Source organism: Blennius ocellaris (genome assembly GCF_963422515.1).
Source record: "Blennius ocellaris genome assembly, chromosome: 5".
Lineage (NCBI taxonomy): Eukaryota > Metazoa > Chordata > Actinopteri > Blenniiformes > Blenniidae > Blennius > Blennius ocellaris.
The window spans coordinates 14388282-14410476 of NC_137654.1; the positions used below are offsets into that span (position 1 = coordinate 14388282).

The 22195-nt window shown below is 42.3% G+C and overlaps 1 protein-coding gene across 3 annotated transcripts in view; it reads right to left on the reverse strand.

Annotated features, from left to right (window-relative positions):
• Positions 1-9896: 9896 nt before the first annotated feature.
• mib2 (MIB E3 ubiquitin protein ligase 2) overlaps positions 9897-22195 on the reverse strand; it is a 44742-nt gene continuing 32443 nt past the window's right edge. For all 3 annotated transcript variants that reach the window (XM_080496237.1, XM_080496236.1, XM_080496235.1), the window contains exons 12-19: positions 21645-21801; positions 20541-20695; positions 14983-15109; positions 14601-14861; positions 10944-11122; positions 10602-10795; positions 10423-10488; positions 9897-10187 (exon numbers count right to left, since the gene is read on the reverse strand). In XM_080496237.1, coding sequence (XP_080352363.1) covers positions 9946-10187; positions 10423-10488; positions 10602-10795; positions 10944-11122; positions 14601-14861; positions 14983-15109; positions 20541-20695; positions 21645-21801 — 1381 coding nt within the window. In that variant the 3' untranslated portion in view covers positions 9897-9945. The remainder of the gene's footprint in view (positions 10188-10422; positions 10489-10601; positions 10796-10943; positions 11123-14600; positions 14862-14982; positions 15110-20540; positions 20696-21644; positions 21802-22195) is intronic.

The window sequence follows — 22195 nt, forward strand, 5'->3', positions numbered from 1 at the left end:
ACCTCTTTTGTTCAAAATCAAACCACGATGCAAAACGGACTCCTGAAGCTGAAACAGCCACGGCAGCGCTTTTGACGTTATCTACAGTACTAAAGTACAGAAATCGACAGTAACACTGAACTGAAACAAAATTAGAACTCAAACTCAATGCTGAACTTTTCTTTGAAGATCCAAGAACAAGTGAATGCAGTAAGATTTGTATAAATGTGCTGGACGTCTTTTCCTAAAACCAATATTTTTATATTTAAGTGTGAACTGCAGGTGCCTCTCCAGTGTGTCATTAGGGCATAATTGACCTGCTTCCCACAGAGTTTACCCATCTGCTTTGGTGGGTCCCTCTACATATGGGCTGTATTCTCCTATAGGAAATCTAATGACCACCTTCTTAACAAACCCGATCTAACAGCAGGTTGAGTACAATGAGGGTAGGACGGGAGGAGATGAGGGGTTCACAAGTTGTGGCATGGGCGGGCCATTGAAGTGTTAAGCAAGAACACAAAGGTGTGGCGGGTCTGCGGGGACTAGAAAGAAAGCTGCACACAGAAACATGGCCGCTCGGGCGGCTTGTTATCACAAAGGAGCAGTTGAAGTGGAAGGAGAAGCTGAAACTCACTCTGTGAGGATCGTGAAATGAAGTAAATGCGGTTCGGTAAAAGTGGAAAATGGAGAAATGAAGGCCTGTGAAAACACTGGTGAGCAGAGTGAGAACGTTCCCATCCGCCCAGAGACTTGAGCCAAGCTCGGCCGATGTTGCATCACAGTGGGAATCGCACCGTAGCAACCAGGTGCCTGCAGTCACCCGGGGAGGATGGAGGGACACGGAGAAATACTCATTAATGATACTACCCCAACTCAAGCTTCTTTTTTTTTTTTTCATATTCAAAAGAATGACTGCTTGTTTTTGGACCATCAGACTAAAAAAGAAAAAAAAACTGATTAGAACTTCATTCTTAAATCAACAGCCACACAACTTATCTTTTTGTTACTTTATTTATCAATTGTTATTACTGTGTATGATTTTAGATAAAAAGTAAATCTGGAGTCTATATGGGTTTTTGTTTTTTTTCAAATGTATGAAAGTGAAACAGGAACTGAACACTATTCTCTACTACATTAAAGTGAGAGAGCGCCAGCAAAAAAAAAAAGACATAGGAAGACATAGGATATCATACATCTGGATTCAGGTTTACTGAATGTGCAGCTCTGCAGTGTTTGGTGTGAACGTTCAACACTTTGATTAGTCCTTGTTACTCTTAGTTCATATCTATGTGTATCTGTGTTCATCACGACCACGATAAACATCTTGAAAATCTTCCAAAAGTGGATGAACACTGTAGAAATCACAGATTGATCGAAGTCGTACATGTCAAACATGCATTCAATTGAACAGGAGGACGGAGAGTCTGGGTACGACTTTCGAGTTGAAACCCACTGAGTTGAATAGTGTGGAAAATAAATCAGAGTAGGTTTTCAAAGAGTTTCAGAATAAGTACTGAGTTTGCAAGTTAAATCCTCCATCCCTTCATTGTCCGGTTTCACTGAGAGTGAAATTGCTTGATGGTTCAGGTCGGACTTGTTTCGAAATATCGTGCTTGAAAACAGAAGGTGCTTCCATCTGCAGTAATCAGCAGCTGCTCTGTTCTCCCCAGATAGTTGTGGGTGTGTGTGTGGTTTTTTTTTTTAAAGAAGAGATTATCTCACGGGGGAACGTGCAAAACAACAGCAACACCTCTGCTCAACCAAACACACCAGTTTCATGTCTCGAACCGCACCGGCGTCCACTGTTTTGATAGGATGAGGGGAAACTGATGCACTGCAACCTGTTGATGGAGCAACAGGTGTTTAGTGACAGTGTCAACAATGACATCTTGAATTCCTGGTTTCTTCCTCCAGCAATACACTTGATTCACCAAATCCAAAGCTGTGGGACACATCTGGCACTTTGTGTAATTTTCCACTACAACAATCAGACATGGACTAATGATGAACCGGATATTTCAGGAGTAGAGAATGAAGAAAGTAGTTCATAGATTCATTGTCATCCTTCACCATTTCCCGACTCTGGTGCCACTCCTTCAAGCAACTGACGGACTCCCTGAGGTTGTGAATGTGGCTGCAGTCAGTCACTGCATTGGCCTGGATCAATGAGACAAGTGCAATAATGCAGATGAACGGGCTTTTGAAGCAAATTGTCCGATTATCAGAACTGTGTCATTAGTGCAATAGAGAGTTTATCTTCCCCCCAGAGCTCAGTGGCACATTATAAATGAAATACACCAGAGATAATCATACTGGGCCTCAGATGTCGCGGAGAAAATATATTTATCTTGAAGCTGTTATTTAGTCTGGTTTGTTTATTTGAGTGACTTAAGATATGGATGTTACCTGCCTGTCATGGTTTTACAGACCAGCCTACTGTTGCCCGATAATCAAAAACAGTCACCCTTTGTGCAGCTAGTAAATGCTTGATTTTAATAACAATAGTGCAGAGAATCTCTTTGACAGACTGATCACAGCCACACATTCATATGTAAATGGTCAAACTGAGAAATAGGATCAACTCCAGTTAACCTTAATTCGATTCCCTTGGAAAATATGTTTCATTATCTTTTAAACTTTGTCGCTGTCGTATTTACCACGGCCACCAGGGGGCGTCAGGAATCTTATTAACTGGCTCCCTTGCGAGAATGACATGGTGACGTGGTGGAGTGTTATTTTATCCTGATGTTGTTCATGTGTATTTCTATGTGGAAGCATGAGACTATTAAAACTTGTTCCATTGTGGAAATGATCATGTAGTGCCAGTTCCAGATTAAAACATGCGGCTGTTCTTGATGCTGAGTCAAGCCCAAACTACTAAAACTGAGTCAGCAACCCCAACACTGTATTTTCTTACATGTGGGAACAAAATAACGAACAAAATGACAAGCAAAACCTGTTCTTGGAGAACAAAGAGGCCACACTAAACAGAACACACAGTGAGTATCTGATCCAACCTGTTAAACCGTGATCACAAACTATCCAGATGCTGCCGCAGTTCACATCAATATTTGGACCAGTTCTTTCAAAAACCTGATAATTGTATTGATAAGACAATGGAGTACGGTGCACTCACCAGAGTGAGCGGCATCAGCAGCAACAGTAGAGGATGAGGTACAAGTAGAGGTAAGTAGGTGAAGTTTGTATCAAATATTGAACCAAGCATTGACCACCGAATAACAGATAACTTAATGAATTATTCTCAGATCATCCATTCATTGTCTCTATATCAAAGTCAGCTGTTTGGGTTTGTTTTGAGAAAGAAAAGAAAAAAAAAACCCACTAAAAATACTACAATTAGAAGCAATCAACATCCAGAAAGGTTTTAAATGCATCTTCACGGAACGCAAAAGTTCAAGATGTCATTCTATGCAACAATATTTATAAGTATTTTCGTATAAAATCCAAAAAAACAATGACTAGACAGACAGACAACAAACGAAACTATAAATATAACTGTCAATATGTAGTAGTAATTACTGTATGCTACTAATAAGGCAACAGAAGGAAAGAACATTTAAAAAAAAAAGATCTAATAAGGATAAAATATAGAATTGTCATAAACCATAACAAAATGCTTATAAAATATGATGTAGCATCTTAATATTATTCTGGAATGACATTGTTCATGACTACATAAAAAGCTACAATGCAAACACAATAGATACACGTGGATATTAAAAAAGCAGCACCAGAGAAGTAGAGGGTTTCCGGTTTGGCAGGTTGATTCTTGACACAGGAAAATAATGTTCATGAGGCTACATATGAGGAAAAATATGATCATTAGATCACGACTGTGTGAGGTTGTTCAAATCCGCTACTCTGGTGTATGTGACATTAAACTTTGTCAAATAACCGTTAAAGTGTTTTAAAGAGTCATCAGTCAAGTTTGTTTAACATCATAATTTGTGTCGGGTGTTGTTTCTGTGTGTTTTGGATATGTGAACACGTGCGCACACGAGAGGACATATTTATTATAGAGGCGGGTTACTTTAAAGTTGAGTTGCACATTTTATGCTGAGAAAAGACAAAATAAACAAACAAAGCTGTAAAATTTTCATATGAATCATTACTAATACAATAATAAATTATAGACAAACCCTGATCAATCAAGTGATTCAAATTAGTCTTTCATATGCCAAATTTAGGTTTAAGTGATTTATCTCCAAAATCGTTGCTCTATCGAATCATTTCAGGATTTAATCAACGTATATTCAAATGTCTCAAATAGTTGTTGTTTTGTGAACTATTTTACGACATAAGGCATAAGAATAGTTTAATTTAATCAGTGCTCGCATGTACGTATGCAACCCACTGAGAAATGACAATTCATTGAGTTTCTCACTTTGTCGGTTTGATTATTAGAAGTTGTTGCTCTGAATCTCCACTAGGTGGTGGTCTTGTCTCGTCCTGGACATAAAACAGTCTTCTGCTCTCTCAGAAAGGGGTGATGAGAATATTAGAAACACATCTTTGTGTGACGCTTTACATGAATTGATTCAAGTTGTCAAACAGTGTATGCTGATGGCCTCAGGTAATCTACAGTCGACTTGTTTTAACAGCGAGGTAAATAATTATAATAGACAGGAACTAGAGCAAAGTGTCGATCATAGTCTTTTTGGTAAGTGAATGATTGAAGGTACTTTAACGTGAACAAATGTAGACATCTTTTTTGTACATTTTAACTTGATCAGTGTGAAAACTACACGTGTCGTCTACATTGAAACCATCAGGTTAAAAGGGTCAAAGAATGTAGGTCCAAATTTCATATAGATCAATTGAATTCCCTATTGATTTGTAACAATCAGTTAGACAGTGACAATATCTCAATGTAGTACTAACGAGTACTATCCTTTCAAAAAGTAGAACACCTACTTGTGCAATTCAAACTTATTTTAACACAAATTAGCAAACACTTTATCTCGCCCCATCATTTGTATCTGACTGCAACTTTTTTTCTTTTCTTTTTTTTTTTTTTAATATACACTCACTATTACACCTGAACGTGTTTTTTAATCTTGGGATGTTTTCCCGTCGTTGTTGGCCCTGTTCCCATCCAAAGTGACGTCACAGCTGAAGTGCTGACTCATATGCCAAGGCCATCTGAGCCCTAAGACAATTAGGAAGCGCGGCGGCTCACAGCAGAGTTTAACTGGAGACGCAGCTCAGATACCACCAGTTTAAGTGGGTTAGAGCAAATAAAGGCAGCTTACCTGCTGTTTACCAGAACTGATGACAATCTCAAGTCAGAGACGTGACGGCGAAATAGGTCAAGCGAGTCGAACAACAATCTGAACTGCTACAACATCCTTCAGCTGAATTCTTTTATCAGTATAAGAAATAATAATAAAAAATAAATAAACTTCTGTATATTGATGTGCAGACAAAGAAATTAAGTTCATTGCTCAAATAAGGAGGCCACCTAATCTTTATACCACAATGAGAATTTGTTCACTCTGACATGGTTTCAAACTCTGTTAAAATTACAATATTGAATTAATTGTGTACTTATATATTCCTGCAGAATACATTTAGTGATTAAATAGACATCTGGCGTCCCCAGCTGCCTTCACGGTTAATACTCAACCCATGAAACTGTGAAGAATCATTTTTTCTCTCTCTCAGTGATGAAAATAAGGACTGGAAATAAAGGAAGGCTGTTTATCGGATGTGTCATATGGCTGAAAATAGTTCAGCATATCGTCGTTTGGTACTGGCAACAGATATCCAGTATATTCATTCAATTCTTGGAAACTGGAAATGTCGTCCTTAGACAGTTGCTAAATGTTGATTTAAAATTCAGCGACCATTTTATTTATTGATAGATTTGTGATTTTTATGATGTCACTATCAATCAAACAATTATCACAACCATATGAGGTTTATGTGTAATAAAGCCTGCTTTAAAATGTCAAATTGATCCAAACTACATATTTTTCTCACTCACTCACACACACACACACACACACACACACACACACACACACACACACACACACACACACACACACACACAAAGCTTTTTATGTATTACTAAGGGGGGGGGGGACAAAAACCATTTATTGGCTACAAGGATATAGGTCAAGGTGTGAAATATTAATTCAAACTATGAATGTATTCGGGACAAAAAAAACGATAACTTAAAGGTGAAAAAGTAAATTTCACAGTAGTAATTGTGCATAGATGCGAGTATAATTGCACTCTTTGCAAAAAAGTCTCATAAAACTCTCTTAAAATAAAACTTAACTACAGTCATATGAGAATGTTTGTAATTCGTCACATCCAACAATTGTGTGTCTTGTCACTGTTTATTACAAATTTTAAACTAAATATTCTGCGGCTTTGAAAGGAAATTAAGAAAAAAATGTAGAGATTGCTTGATAAAGTTTAAATCCACTTTAAAGAGAATATAAACACTGTCGTCAGTCATGCCTTCTCTGTAGGATCCAGGAAATAATGCAGTCAGGGAGGGAAACGCTCAGCCAATCATTGTCCAGCTTGGAGAAAGGGACGCTCCTATTGGCTGTTTATGAACCGCATGCACACCTGGAAGAGAGGATTGGACCTGAAGCAGAGGCGCAGTTCCTTTTTCAAAGGCCAAACACAGATTTGTGCAACCAGATGTAATGATTATGGGAAATAATTTTACAAGATCTTCAAGATTAGTGAACACACTTTTCCAATCATTCAGGAATAGCACCAGTACATGCATCCATCTTTTGACGTCCATTTTTCTTCTCTTTTCAGTTCTCAGGTTTTTATCTTTTCTGATACAGATAACAAGGACAGTGTTTTCCCCGAGTTTCTATTTTTCTCACCACAGCTTGTATGCTTGCTTGTTCACATTTAACTGACAAATTGTGAGTTTACAAACATCCATGGGGATATTTGGACTATATTAAAACACCAATAATTGAAAACCAGCTCTCCACTTTGTCCTTAGAAAACAGTTCCATATTTATTGCAAAATATTTTTGTACAGAATACAACTGAAAAAACATCAACAGAGGAGGAATGGACAGTAAGGCCAACATTAGAACTCCAAGAGCTGAACTGTACAAACACCAACAGTAACATTTGCTGTTTTATTAGTATTTTATACATAAATTGTTTCCCCCTTTCACAGCAACTTCCTCAATGGGGAGAGAACCCCCCCTCCCCCCCAAAAAAAAGAATGCAAACATCTTCGCCATTTATTTTTCTAAAACATTATTGCCTTTGCCATGTAAATCCATCAACTTAGAAGACTGACGCTGAATGCTGTATTGTCTGTAAGAAACTTGTCCCTCGATTAATGTCTCACAAAATATAAATATATATACTTGTAAAAAGCTCCAAACCATATGGGACCGATATCATTTTGTGTAGCTTCACCTTTCCATCGAGAACATGAGGAGGCTCAGAGCACGACTGCTGACGTTAGAAGGCTAACACCGTTAGCGCAAATGCTAATACCAGTAACTGTGCTGAGATAATACTTCTGGATCAGTGACGACGGAGAAACATCAAGTCTGCCTTAAGTGTACGTCACTCTGCTGAAATAATTGCATCCTCCCATGAACTGGGGGGGGGGTTAGCATAGTGCGTCTAGGTAACTTGGGGCGTGCATGCCCATGCACATCCTCATGCGATTTGGCACTGATGTAAAAGGTCTTCCCGAAAAGTAAACCCCGTGGTACATCTTAGCTTTCTTCAGTTCCTTTTCTCTCTCTTGCTCTCTTCTTTTTTTTTTTCTTTACACATAAAAAAAAGGCAGAGTGAAACAGGATACACCCCTCCAACATTCAAATGTACATCTTTAACATTGGCTCTCCCAAAATATGGGATATGATGAAGACAAAAACACACTTCCTGTCTCCTTGTTGTATAAAATAAAAATTAAATTAGGATTAAAATAGATACAATTTTTTTTTCTCATATGCATAAGCCCTTCAAGAATACACACCGAAACATTGAAAAGGAATGAAGATGATGTACAATCCAGACCTCCAGAGGAGAACGACGAAGGAAAGAGGAGGGGGGGGGGGCTGTTGTTCTGATATAACTGATAGGTATAGGAAGTCGACGCGGAGCTACAGACACAACACAGCAACCTCATGTTTTTGCCCTTCTGATTCTACGTCTTACAATACATCTGGTGGGTAGGTAACAAAACATGAAAATTCCCCCATTCAGAGAGTGACCCCGGCTGGTCGGGGGTCTCTCTTGCTCAGGGCCGGGCAATATATCCACCTTATCTCCACAGTAGGAGGCTCGCAGGGAAAACACACGCTGTTTTCATCATCGCTTGTGTTAATATTCTATGAAAGCACCAACAGCAATCCCAACAACAAAATCAGACTTTCGACACATCGCATCCAAAACGCGACGTGATATTGTGTCATTGATTGAGTCTGCGTTGCCCAACCCTGCTTTTTCTCCACATCCCACACAGGAGTGAAGGTGACCGGTGCTTCTGGAGGCGTCCAGGACTTTTCTGCGTGAACTTTTAGTAAAATGTCAGGTTTGTTCCAGAATCCCCTCGGCAAACACACTTTCACGAATAATGTTATAATAATAATAACTTTTTCAAGGTTAATAGAGTGAAATGAGTCCCTTCACCTCATTTTTCGTCAATAAGCTCAATTGAGCTCAACCTTTTCCCCTCGGAGACCCTCAGCCAAAGATTTGATACAGTGTTCTCTATAATGCTGTGTGTGTGTGTGTGTGTGTGTGTGTGTGTGTGTGTGTGTGTGTGTGTGTGTGTGTGTGTGTGTGTGTGTGTGTGTGTGTGTGTGTGTGTGTGTGTGTGTGTGTGTGTGTGTGTGTGTGTGTGTGTGTGGCTCATTTAGCCTGCTGTATGGATATCCCCAGTGCTTTCAATGATTTGATACCCTGAGTAGAGGACTTAGGCTTGTGGGGTGAATTTCAGTAGAAACAAAAACTTTTTTTTTTTTTTTTTTTGCCAAGCAAACACCAACTGAAAAGGACGTTACTAAGTAATACCACCTTTCACGCATAAATAAAAACCTGTACTCTGAGGTACATTTAAAAACCACAAATGTAACCAGAGGAACATAAAACGACAACTACAAATCACCCATGACAACACAGTCATTTTCAGCTTTACAATATGCATATATTCATGCATATATAGTGAGTATTTCCCCTTGCATACAGACAAGTGGCTGGGGACTATATAGAGAGCCTTTAGTTATACCAACTCCCTCTGCAGAGACTAACACTGATTATTAAGAGATTGATACAAATGAGAGCAAACATAATTCACAGGACAGGCTGAGGAGCAAGAAGACGGGAACTGATTTCTGTGCAGCCTTTGTAAACAGAAGAGGCCAGAAAGCCAGAGAGGATGATGGGTAACAGACATCCACTTAAAGCAGCAAAGATAGGACAGATTACAAGAGGCGGCGGCTGGCTGGCTGAGACTCAGACATAGAAGAGGCCTCAGAGGAGGGGGGGTTGGGGGGGGGGGGGGGGGGGGGGGGGGGTCTTTTTCCTCCCAGCTTATCAATCACAGAATTTGAAATGTCAGAATGGCCTCACGACTTTGCCTCGTCTGGTTCCAGGCGGGTAAACGTCAGTTCTGGTCAGTTCTGCAACAGTGACCGACATGTTTCTGCCTGTGCTGCTCAAGATGGAAAATACTCAAAACGTAACAGTGAACTCTCAGCGACGGGACACAGCGTCTCACAGCAAAGCAATCGAGGGGCCGAGTGAAAGTTCCACCGCAAGGGGGGGGGGGGGGGGGGGGCACGAGTGGAACGTGAGGGGAAGATACAGGTGACCGGTGTAACAGTCGCCCTCTCCCGCCACAATCCCGACAAGCCCCCCCCCCCCCCTCCCTCCCTTCCTTCCCATATCCCCTTTGGGTTGTGAAGAGCCAAGAGGAGCACAGGAGGGAGCAGCTCAGACGAACAGCTGGATGCGCTCCCGGATGGTCTGCCTGCAGATGGGGCAGGTCTTGAGTGCGGCGCTGCAGTCGATGCAGGAGGCGTGTCCGCACTGGAAGACCAGCTTGATGTGGTTGTCGATGCAGATGGGGCAGGTGATCCGCTCCTCCATCTGGCGGTAGCGGGACTGCAGCTGCTCCAGGAGGTTGTGCTGCTCCGAGTTCTCGGTGCCAGGGCTGCAGTCCACCTCCGTTTGGTCTGTTTGGGGGACAAGCGAGAGTCAGCGGGACAATTTTAGTCAGGTCAAGTCGTTTTTATGCAAGCCGAGCATGTCTGGTGTAAGACGAGACTGTCCCGCTGCTTTACTGTGCTACTGACTACAGGATTCTACACTGTAGTGGATGAACAGGGAAAAAATGGTGACCAACTGAGACACGACGACTTTAATCTTACATTCTGACTCGGATGCTCCGATTTAACATTTTGCCCTTACCTTGCCTAATTTTCTTGGTGATGGTGACCTGGCATTTGATGCATTTCTTCATCCGATGTGCACATTCTGATTGTACAAGAAGCAAGAAAAGAATAAAAAGAACGTTATTAAAAAAAAAAAAAAGTCCTTCAGAATAATTCAGTTGAATAAACAATAACAATCATGTTGTGTCCACCGACCTTCACATGCCACGCTGTGCTGGCAGGGGCAGAAGAGCACCAGCAGAGCCAGTTCAGAGCAGATGAGGCATTCGCTGGGCCCGGGCGGCGTGGGAAGAACCAGGTTGGTCATGGTGTTGGGTGTCGTGTGGACCCGCCGCATGCTGGCACTGCTCAGGCCCTGTCCACATGTGATGGCCTGCAGACGCTGCAACCTGAGGGGCAACAAGCGGACAAGAGTCCCACGCACAAACAATTATTTCCAAACTCGTGAACTTTTAGTCCATTATGCTTGGAATATGGATATTCTATAGAAATGGTCTCTGTCGTAGTGTTCACTTTGTTAGAGACACGGCGCTGTACCTGTGTTTTTCAGAGAAGCTCTTGATGAGCTGCAGCATGGCGCTGTCTGCCACCAGGTCCAGAGGACTCTTGCCCTTGTGGTTAGCGTAGTTGATGTCGGCTCCTTCCTGCGCGAGAAAACAGGCGATAGCTGTGCCCACGCTCAGCTCCGTACTTCCCAGAAGACCCGAAGCGTTCAGCTGTATGTCCACATGAGGACGATTGGAAGAAAGGAGGCGGAAGGCAGAAGAAAAGAGAAGAAGTTAGAAGTCATGAGTTAAAACATAAATGACGTTCAGCTAAACAACAGACACAGACACATTGATTGTAACTTGAACACTTTGAAAAGTGAAGACAAAATAAACCCACATCTTAGGCATGAATTTGTTGAGACTTACGTGCTGTGTGTGTGTGTGTGTGTGTGTGTGTGTGTGTGTGTGTGTGTGTGTGTGTGTGTGTGTGTGTGTGTGTGTGTGTGTGTGTGTGTGTGTGTGTGTGTGTGTGTGTGTGTGTGTGTGTGTGTGTGTGTGTGTGTGTGTGTGTGTGTGTGTGTGTGTGTGTGTGTGTGTGTGTGTGTGTGTGGCGGAGCTGCAGTGTTTTCGGTCATGTAGACTGAAAAGGACATTCTTCAATGGTACAGTGGTATTGACTGATCAATAGCAGTTAAGGCACTTGTACAAAAAGTGCCGCGCACAAAAGACCCAAGGTCTCCTGATGGACACAGCTAAACTGGAACTTGTGATATAATACCACATAGTCCCCCCCCCCCCCCCCAAAAAAAAAAACCCCAGCAGAAAGATTAAATGACATGACCTGCCATTGGTATTCTGAACCATTCGGTGTGTACGTTTGCAGCTTCATCCTGCAGCGAGCCTTTAAAAGGTCCATTGATCAATATCTGGTTTGATTACTATGATGCCAGAGGACTATATAAAGTGTTGCCTGTCATGGTCTTTGAAGATTAGTACCCATGTATCGATTTTTCTTCAGCTTTACAGTGATTTCTGTGTCCCAAATCTCACCGTCTTGATCGTACAGTTTGCAGCTTTAAATGTTGGATTGAGGCCGAGCGTCCCTCCTCTGCAAGGTAAAAACCCTCAGATAAACAACCTCTTTTGTTTGAGCGCAGCTGCTTTAAAACATTTAAAAATGGTTCAAAACATCAGTTTAAACTAGTTGAACGAGAACTTTTTTTTTGAAAGAAGTGTTTATCTTTTTCTTTCTACTGCTTCTTCATCATTTCAGACACAAGTTTCCTTTGATGGGCTACAATGGTTGTAAATCCAGTTTCAAATTGGTTTAATGTTGATTTGTTGCGTGTGATGAATGAGTGGGCTATAGGGGGAACTGTGACCCTAAACAACAACAATACATCCTTCTACCGCCTGGTTGCTCATGACAGTCTATCACATTTCCATGCCACATGCTCGCTCTCGTTCTGCACAAAGAAAACGCGGGAACAGTCTGCAGGCAGCTGGAGGGTGAAGCAGACGCTCCCGTGGAGTGGAAAACAGTCTTGTTCTCAGCGGGGACCAGACCGGAGAGTTTAATCCTGGATTCCAGGAAGAAAGCTCCCCTCTCTGCACCCCCGTGGATTAAACAGGCTGAGATGGAGCGTGTCGCCTGCATCGAGTTTCCCGGGCCGGCACATCACCAACAACGTGAGTTGGACTGAAAAACACCTTCAGCCACCTGTCGGGAAGGCACCAAGGTGCTTCCGATTCCCCAGGTCACCGAGAAAAGCCGGCTTGAGCCGCTGTCCTCGTGTCCGCAGAGGCCCGGTGGAGAGCATCCTCACCGAGAGTCTCACCACAGAGCTGTTAGACCCACAGAGGGAAGTGGGTACACAATTCACCTCCATGGATAATCTGCTCACACAATGTTCTCTCTTCATTTGGAAAAGCTCCAGACACAAACTCGCACACAAGTACTGGCCAACGGGAACAAGTGCTCATGACTGCCCCACATCTATGAGACTGCCAGGCCCCTGCTTCTGCCCCTCTGTAGTTTCCCAGTCTCCAAGACCATCCATCTCTCATACATGTGCTCAGCAGTGAGTTAGTTGTGGGAGCAAAATCCAGCATTGATTTATTAAGCTAACAAATGCTTGAAAGTGATATCTGAACTGTTTGAACCCTCCATTGAATACACACATGGGAAACTTGTGCTCTGGCTAAAAAAAAAACAAAAAAACAAAAAAAAACTTACCATATAGTTGGCACTAACTGATAAAAAGAGGAGCAGGTAAGAGGTCGGACACAAATACAGTGAACAGTAGCTCCACATGAGACTCCCTCAAAATAAATGTTGCCGTCATACTGAATGTATCATCTAATGACTTCACAAGGTGAAACTGTGTCAGTGTTGTGGTGACGGCTCGCTCTAAGTGACAAATGAAATCTCAATAATACAGTTTAACGTGACTAAACAGCAGCGATTTTTCCTAAATGAGCTTCTCTGACGACTGTATTTCTGCGGTAGCGATGGTGTTGTCATTCACACCGAGTAAGACTGGTGCGTCGGAAGATGAATAACTTTGCAGGGCTTCTTTTGGATTCTTAGATGAACAGAAGGTGGTCCCGTCCCAAGTTTTTCACATCATGATTAAGACGTCCTCTCGGGGTAGAATTGACTTGGTGTGTTTACACCATTCGCCTGAATTTATCACAGACGCCTTGACTGGAGCGCCATCTTTGCCAGATCGATAGGGCGATATTAGGTAGGCTGTCTTCAATTCCTCTCCACCTCGCCGTCTCACTTTCTGCCTCTAATTCTTCATTTTTAAAATATATAGCATAAAATTAGAAGGCAAGGTCACCTTCATTTTGAGGAGGAGAAATCCTAAATGCTGAAGGTTAGCAGCTCTAATTAATGTAGCTCTTAATCTGTTTAATACTTACGCCAAATACTTGTTTTTTTCCCCCTCTAAAACCTCAACACTTGCTTTCATTTACACCGTTTAAAATCACTTTACGGCTCTGTTACTTAATGACTTTCTCCTCAGTTAACCTCACTATCCCTCAAGTTCACACTATAAACTAAAGTCCTTTCTCCTCAGCTGACACTCTTACCTTTTATCCTGTTGTTTACCAGGTGCAGCCTCCTTCACCATATATTAACCTCCATGACCATTACGATCCCATGCCGACAGTTTCCTTCAAGTTCTGACTGAAGCTAAGAAATGCTTTCATAAAGGACGTACGCCTTATTTAATTCACCAATACTGTACGATATCAATATGCACTTTAAATATTTCATCTTCGACCATCATATTATTCATAATCCAAATTACTCAATTTAAGAGTTCACATGAGTGCAGAGTTGTTGAAACAGATTTACAGATATTTGTTTTCGTAAAATTGCAGATTGAGCCTCTTAAGTCGAAGTGCAATACTATGTTTGTCACTGTGAATTCACCAGCTTAATCATTTGCATTGACGCACACCATGATTCAAACTGCATCATGATACTCAGTCATAAGTTAAACTAGAAACTAAATCTGGACTTCATATAAAAAAAAAACCTAAAATTTCCATTTAAAAATGTAACGTCTTGGTATCCAACCATTCCAAATAGCATTTCATCTCGTTTCTGAAGCTTCGGTTTGTACGGAGACATCTGCACGGTGGAGAATAATCCACATGGCCCCTCCCTTTCTGCCCCGCGGTCAGTTCTCACCCTGCAGTAGAGCGATGTGGGGGAGCAACCCTCGCCGCTCTCCTCCGTGCTGCTGGTTCCCACGGTGGGGCTGAGCACCACGTTGGCCAGCTGCGGACGCAGCAGGGCTACGTGCATGGCCGTGTCGCCGTCCTCGTCCTCCATGTTGACGTCGGCGCCCTCGGCCACCAGCAGCTGCACCAGGTCCGTGTGGCCCTGCGTGACGGCCAGCTGCAGCGGCGTCTGGTTGCGGTTGTTGCGTATGTTGATGTCGCAGCGTCCCTGTGGAAGGAGGAGAGCAGAGAGAGTCGCTCACTGGATGCTCGTTGGAATCAGTAGAAGTCGGGGGGGGGGGGGGGGCAGCCGAGTTTTAAGACGGATTTGGCCCTTGTTCCGCTCTCACCTCCTTGATGAGGATCTCAGCGACGTCCCTGTGGTTGTTGAGAGCAGCCAGATGCAGCGCCGAGAAGCCGTCCTCCTTCTTAACGTCCACCAGCTGCCGCGCCCGGGCCAGGATCTTTTCTGTGGCCCTGCAAGCCAGAACAAACAACACGCGTCTCCCTTAGCCACCGACACACCTTATGGCACACGGCTTACAAGAGCGGCGGCTACACATCTTAAGAGGAGTTGGGACAAATGCTGCATTTAACAGAAATAAAACCTTCTCAGACCTTCTTAACCGTCTATCAGACGACCTATCATATGACATTATTTGTGGGCTTTATGCTTCTTTCTGAACCAACGTGGTTCACTGAGGGAAATACAAGAATATAGGAATAGAATAGAAGTTTTTTGGTAGCATTTATTCGAGGATAAAATGTAAGTGTGTCGCTTTAATCCCAGTCTCAGTTAATCCACCTGATTTGTGCATTTGTTCTAAAAATCATGAAAAACATCAACACAGGAAACCAAAAAAGTGTCAGTAACTGCTGTAACGTTCAAAATGTATAATACGTCCTTTATTGTGGGAAGTAATAATTTATAGGCAATCTTGAATGGCATGAAATCTTTTTAAGTGGAAATTATGAAAGTGGTGTGATTTTGGTCAGTTTTACACCAATTTGCCAGAGATTTAATAAACTGGAATGCAATGGTCTATTAAAGCATAAATCACTTCAAAATCTGTATTTTACACATATTTTAGTTTTGAAATATCAACATTTCGTCATTAAACGGGGCGGTTTTAATCCTCAATAATCAGCAAGTAGTAAACATTGTCAAGGCTTATTTCTTAAGCTTATAATTCTATTTAGAAACGTGTACGATCTGACAGCGCGGTGACATCAGCACAGACTACATGACATAAAGGCAGCGGGAAGCTCTCAGAATAGGCGGCTAATATTATCCAGTGTCTCAGCGTTTGACTCAAGCTTGGACGGAGACGCAGCTTCTAGAGCGGCCGACAAGCTAATCTGACAAGAACGGCGCCTTATCGCTCGGTCTTCGAACCAGTGTGCAACAATATATCGCAAACACCGCAATCAGCACCTCACCGCTCAGACCTCGACACGACTCGACTCCTCCAAGGTCACACATCTGAACCGGGCTCGTTTGTCAGTTTACTCGGTGCTGCCGTGAACGCGCAGGAGCGAAGTGGTGACATTTAGTGAGAAGACATTGTTGGAACTTTTGGTGTTTCCTGCAGCAGGCTTGACGCTGCGGTGGAAAGCCGGGCTGCACTGTCGTGTCGTCCTCTGCTCGGTGGCCGAGTCTGCTTTATGACGTGTGAAATTGAAGTCGACAGGCCTTGGCAAGCACCCAGGACGCCGGCCTGTCACCGCAGAGGCTTCGGTGTGACGCGAAGCAAACTTTCTCTGGATGTTAGGTCACTTCTGATGCTAGATCTGATGATGATAATCATGATGATAGATGAAGCTGCTGCCTGTTGTTTCAGAAGCCAATTATCGAAATGAAGCAGACAGAAGGACCACACAAAAGGGACGATTGTTATTTCCAAAATAGATAGAGACCAACAACCCTATTATGACGTAACAAAACAGAATCAGAACAAAAAAGGAACCAAAAATACCGAAACTTAAGAAATAAAAAAAATACTTTTGGAAGGTGCACGAGTGAAATCCCTTTTTTTCTTGAGATATTTAGGTTTTCCATTTTCTGTCAACGCTTTTGGTCCTTATTTGAATATTTATTCCTTAAGCAATAAAAATTGAATTTTTGAAACTATATCTACATCGAGTGAAAATAAATGCCACATGTTGTTCTTCCTACACCGCCGTACCACAGTTAAAGAAGCGATTGGATGTCGCCAGATTAAGACTTATCATTTACGTCACAATAACCTCATTAGTTCTGAAGCTCATCACATGCAGAGTATGAAAGGACACTGATTGATCACACATGTTCAAAATGAATCCAGTTTCCAGTGGAAGTCACAAGTGTCACACAGGAGCAATGTCTTCCTTGGCACTTTATTGATTCGCCGCCCAGCATTAAGTGAACCACTGATGTCCTTCAGTCAACACGGTCCCACATTAGCAGATATACCCACATCAGAAGTGGAGCGCCAAGCACTTTTTCCAACGGCGTAAAGGAACCATTTTAATGCAGCTTTGATTATATCAACTTCCCCCATTGACCGGCTCATTAGCAGCAGACTGCTGATCCATTTTAATGACATTATTGAAGCCCGAACTGCAGAGAGCACGAGCTTCTGTGTTCCATGTGCAGCCACACATTACCGGGAATCACCTCCGTCTGTTAACGGGTGTCAGCCGTTGTGAGGAGACATTACATTAGAGGTCACTGGCACCCGCAATGCAGCTCTACGTGATGTGTCCGCATGCGTGCGACTGTCGGCTATACGCGTCTTGCCTCTGATTCGACTCCTGACCACTTTCATTTGCTTACAGAGCTCATCCTCACAGTTTCTAGGAAGCCTTTCAGGTTGCCGTGTCAGCGGTCTCACCTTTGTGCCCACTGTGGCTCCGATGCGCTGCATTATTTCCATAATCGTTACTCCTGTGTGTTCATGAATATTCAGACATGAGCTGGCATTCTGAGGCAGTTTTTCACAAGCTTGCCCCCGTGCACAACAGCCAGAGGGCATCTCAGACTCACTCGTAATGACTCTCCCGGGGAGTGAAGTCATCATTTGGTTATTTTTGGGGGGACTTTGCATCATGCTCGTTTCGAACATGCTTCTTAATCAAGCTTGATAAAAGAATGAAGATACCGAATAGAGCACTATTCCTCAACTTAAGAGCACAGCTGAGTGTGAGAGTGCGAAGAATTGGTCTCGTGTCAGATAGTTGACAATGTACCATCAAAAGGGAGGAAAAGAAAATACAGGAGTAAATAAGGGATGCGAGGGATGTAAATGATGTGTGGAGAAAACGTTGAAGATGTGGACTTGTAGCAGAAAAAAAGAAAACGATCCTCTTAACAGCTCTTTCTTTGAAAGAAAATCCAGTAAACACATTAGCCCTCCTGTGCATCCATCGCTCTCCTCTGTCAGACTGATGAAATCTGGCCCCGTGCCCTGTTCCTTCTCTTTCCCAGGACTGCTTGTGAACATGGCCTCAAGCCCTCTTTTTCCATTTCCTCACAATAAATAAATACTCTAATAAAAAAAACATTCTTGTGTTTCTGTCACACAAACAAAGTCTCTCAGACGCTGCTTAAAGATTTTGACTCTTCAAGATCTGAACGGCAAAATAACAATCAAATAATCAAGTAAAGGAGGAATCTTGGTCGGAAATACTGGACGTTGTTGTGAAAGACCCAAACCCATACAAAGCTAAATAAATACAATGTTAAACCTCTCTGTTTAGCAAATCCACAGCGATTCAATGCACATTTAAGGTCCACACCTTCAAACTGCATGTTAAAATCTGCATTTAGAAACTGCAGAAACATACAAAAATGCCTTCTGGACTGCACAACTGTGTCAGTGTGCTGTAGACCAGCGGATGATGTACGAATGAAGAGGTGAACTGAGCTCATCCTGAGCACTGTAAATCCTGTGTTTCTGCTTCTGGTGCAGCGGCTGATGTCAGGTTAAATGAATGCCACTGAGTGCAGCCTAAACTCCCAGAACGGCACATATGACACTTGCCAGAACAGATCGGACATTTATTAAACGGGGCGTCTAATGCGGCCTTCGCTCTTGTTCCTTTTCCACGTTCACTCACGGCCTGCCAGTTGTCTCCTTTTTCTCCTGCCCAGTCGACATTTGTCCACATACTGCAGTCGCGTACAGGGTTGGCCAGAGATTACATTTTAAACCTTATTTCAGGGCCCATACGACATGCCCCAGGAATCGGGTGGTTGCTGCAGTGATAAGAAAATGTGGGTCACTGGTAGGTGATGTTTGGCGGTCACTCAAAGCTCTTATGAGGAACAAATGTATGATTGTTTTTGACTTGTTCCATATCAAACAGAAACAGATGGCTCTTCCATTCCGTCGCTGATGACCAGAACAGACACTTTAAACTTCAAATGACACATTTCCATAATATTATCCATCAAATTACATAAGATAAACCTTAAAAAGTATTTAATTGGAAACCTTGAATGAAGTGGCATTGCCTCGGGGAAGACATTTATGGTGATGCTGGCATTTTTCATTCCTGCTGCCTGTGTTTCATGGCACCTCTTTAAAAAGAGACAGAGGTAACTTTCCATTGCACAGTTCTGTTGTAATTTGGGAAAGAGAGTTCATTTGAGTTCCTAAAAGCCCCAAAACAAAAAAGCAGAACCTAACCTAAATCAGGCAGATGTGGGACACAGAGGAAAACGTCTACGTTTGAAGACGCAACCCTGCTACTTCATGGAAATAACTGTTACTATTCTCTCCACTCATATATTCTTGTAGCACAGTAAGAAGATGAGTTATGGCTGGCTGAAACCTTATTATTGTGGGAGCGCTCATTTATCTCCTTTGTGTCTGCCTGCCTGTCTGCTCTGTGATTACGAACATTCAGTGTCAAGCAGCCATAAACAAAAGCCGACGGAACGCATATAATTTTTGGTGAGAGACGTCGCTGGGCCAGCTTTGATATTTGTCACTAAAGAGGTTGGAGTTGAGTAAAATTACGGAGTGGTGATCTTTCACCTGTGTTCCTATTGGTAAAAGGATTTGTACAAGAAAATATACAATATTTTGACCTGTCATAACAAGAATACTTCTTTTTTTTTTTTTTAACACAAAGTAGATGAAGTATCACTGCTACACAGCAGTGAGATAAGTCATGAAAGCTTTTTAACAGTTCAGCACTGGTGTTCGACTGTTCAGCAAGTTTTGCCCTGGGAAGAAAATATCTGGCACAGTGTTCAGTGTTTGTTTGGATGTTTTGGGATTTTTGTCCACTCATGAATCTGAAACCTGCATTGATGGGAGGAAAAAAAAAAAAAATCACTCAAAAAAAAAAACTGGATGCGGTCTGGGAAAAATGTGGCGAACACATGTACGGAAACAAAATACAGAATTAGATGTTGCATTTCTGCCCGATATTGACTGCCTGCCGATAGCAGCAGAAGCTGTGTGGGAGATGAGCTCTGATTCTGTAACGGATGGCGTTGAGAGTCGACCTTTGAATCCTCATTTGAACCCACATGAGAGATTCACACTCTCACGCAAACATCACTTCCAATGCTCACATCAGATACAAGCATTCACACTGCCGGGACGCTGTGAACAACCGAGCAGGCTGAGAGGAATGGAAGTCACACTCACGACAGAGACCCAATTTGTTCCCTTTCCTTTTTTAACCTACATTTCTCAATGTCATCACTTTAACCACAGCTAATTATGTTCAGGCACACGCAGAGCGTTACATATTCTGCAGCCTGAATGTGCCTAACTTTGCAAAAAAAAAAAATAACCCGAATGATTTCGGTGCTAATAAATACACAGTCAGTACTTTTTCCAGCACTGGTCAGAGGTCACTTCCTACTTTCACTTCACTGTGACTAATTTCTCCATGATTCTTATCTACTCACAGCTTGTTTCCTTTGAGAGCGGCATGGTGCAGCAGGTTGAAGCCTCTGTGGTTTTGCTGGGTGAAGTCGATGTTGGGCACCACAACCAGAATCTCGATAATATTGCGAAAGTCTTTAGCAATGGCATCATGGAGTGGCGTGTCCCCATATGAATCCTGAAAGAGAGGACGGAAACCAGGCAAGCGGCACAGTGAGAAGAGGTGGTGTTCGAGGTGGAGTAGCGACTATGGTGGAGTAGTGGTTTGACGCATTTGAGGTGGAGTGGCAACTGTCACAATCCTCGCTTCACAGACCAGCTTTTATATTTGTGCGCGCAATTTTGCCGCCGTTTCCACACACACAGAGAGTCTGCAGAGTGCAAGATACTGACTTCATAGACGTGAGCAAACCTGGGGTTTTGCTTTGAAAACAACTTCACTGAATGCGTACGTGTATAAATTATTATATTCAATGGCAGTGGCTGGAAGTTGAGTTGTGAGTTTTTCCTCACTTTGTATTTGTTCATTTGTTTAAAAAAAGAAAAAGAAATGTTTAAAAAAAAAAAACTAACAGACCACATTATTAACACACAAACAGAGTCATGGCATGTTGTTAGTTCAGCCGCCACACTATTCAAGCAGAAAAAACGAGTTAGCGAGTGTGTACTGGGCCTGGTTGCAGGCATGTTATGCCATCTGAAAAATCCCCTGAGAGAGATACTAAACTGCCTTAATGAGGCTGAAATGACACACGATCGCAGTCAAAGAGCACACATATGTGGATTTGTGTGTGCATCATCAGAACTGCTTGAAAAGGCAAAGTGTGCACTGTTACTAACGTGTGAGCAAGACCAACACCCACATAGCGGCAACATCCACATTGTCCAGAGGAGTAGTCATAAATACTTCTTAAAGGTAACTGAAATATAAGGCATCGTAAGAGCTTTCATTTGACTTTAATTAAACAAAGCATATATTTAGGGCTATGCAGTCATACAACCACATTTTAGAACCAATTAATAAACTGATATCAAGACTGATAAAATGTTTTAAAAATGACTAGGTATAAAACTGGGATTTGTACGGGGGCATATGGTGCGGGATTAAGTATACTGCGCCCTCTCACCTGGAGATTGACGTCAGCCGAATGTTCGGTCAGCACCCGCACGACGTCAGTGAAGCCCTTGTTGACCGCGATGTGGAGCGCCGTGCACATGGAGTTGTTCAGAAGGTTGACATTTGCCCCCTTGCTCAACAGCAGCCGTGCGATTTCTGCCTGGTTACTAAGAAACAGGCAGGCAAACAAAAAATGAACAATCACTGTGGTTCCATCGTTAAAAATCAAAGACTGAAATCCTATGAGAAGCTACACTAAGCCTAACGTATAATTGATAATGTACTCAAATATATTGAAGTATATAAAACACGCATAAACAAGTTGACAAAGGGCTTTTACATAAAGTAAGCAACCAAAACCAGACTACCATCGTGCTACAGTAAAAAATTAAAATTAAAATCAAAATCAAAATCAAAATCAAAATCAAAATCAAAATTAAAATTACAATTAAAATTAAAATTAAAATTAAAATTAAAATCTTACCAAAGTCAGGTATGTTAAAAAGAAGCTATTAGAAATGACACTAAACAAAATAGCTACATCAATTGAGTTACATAAAA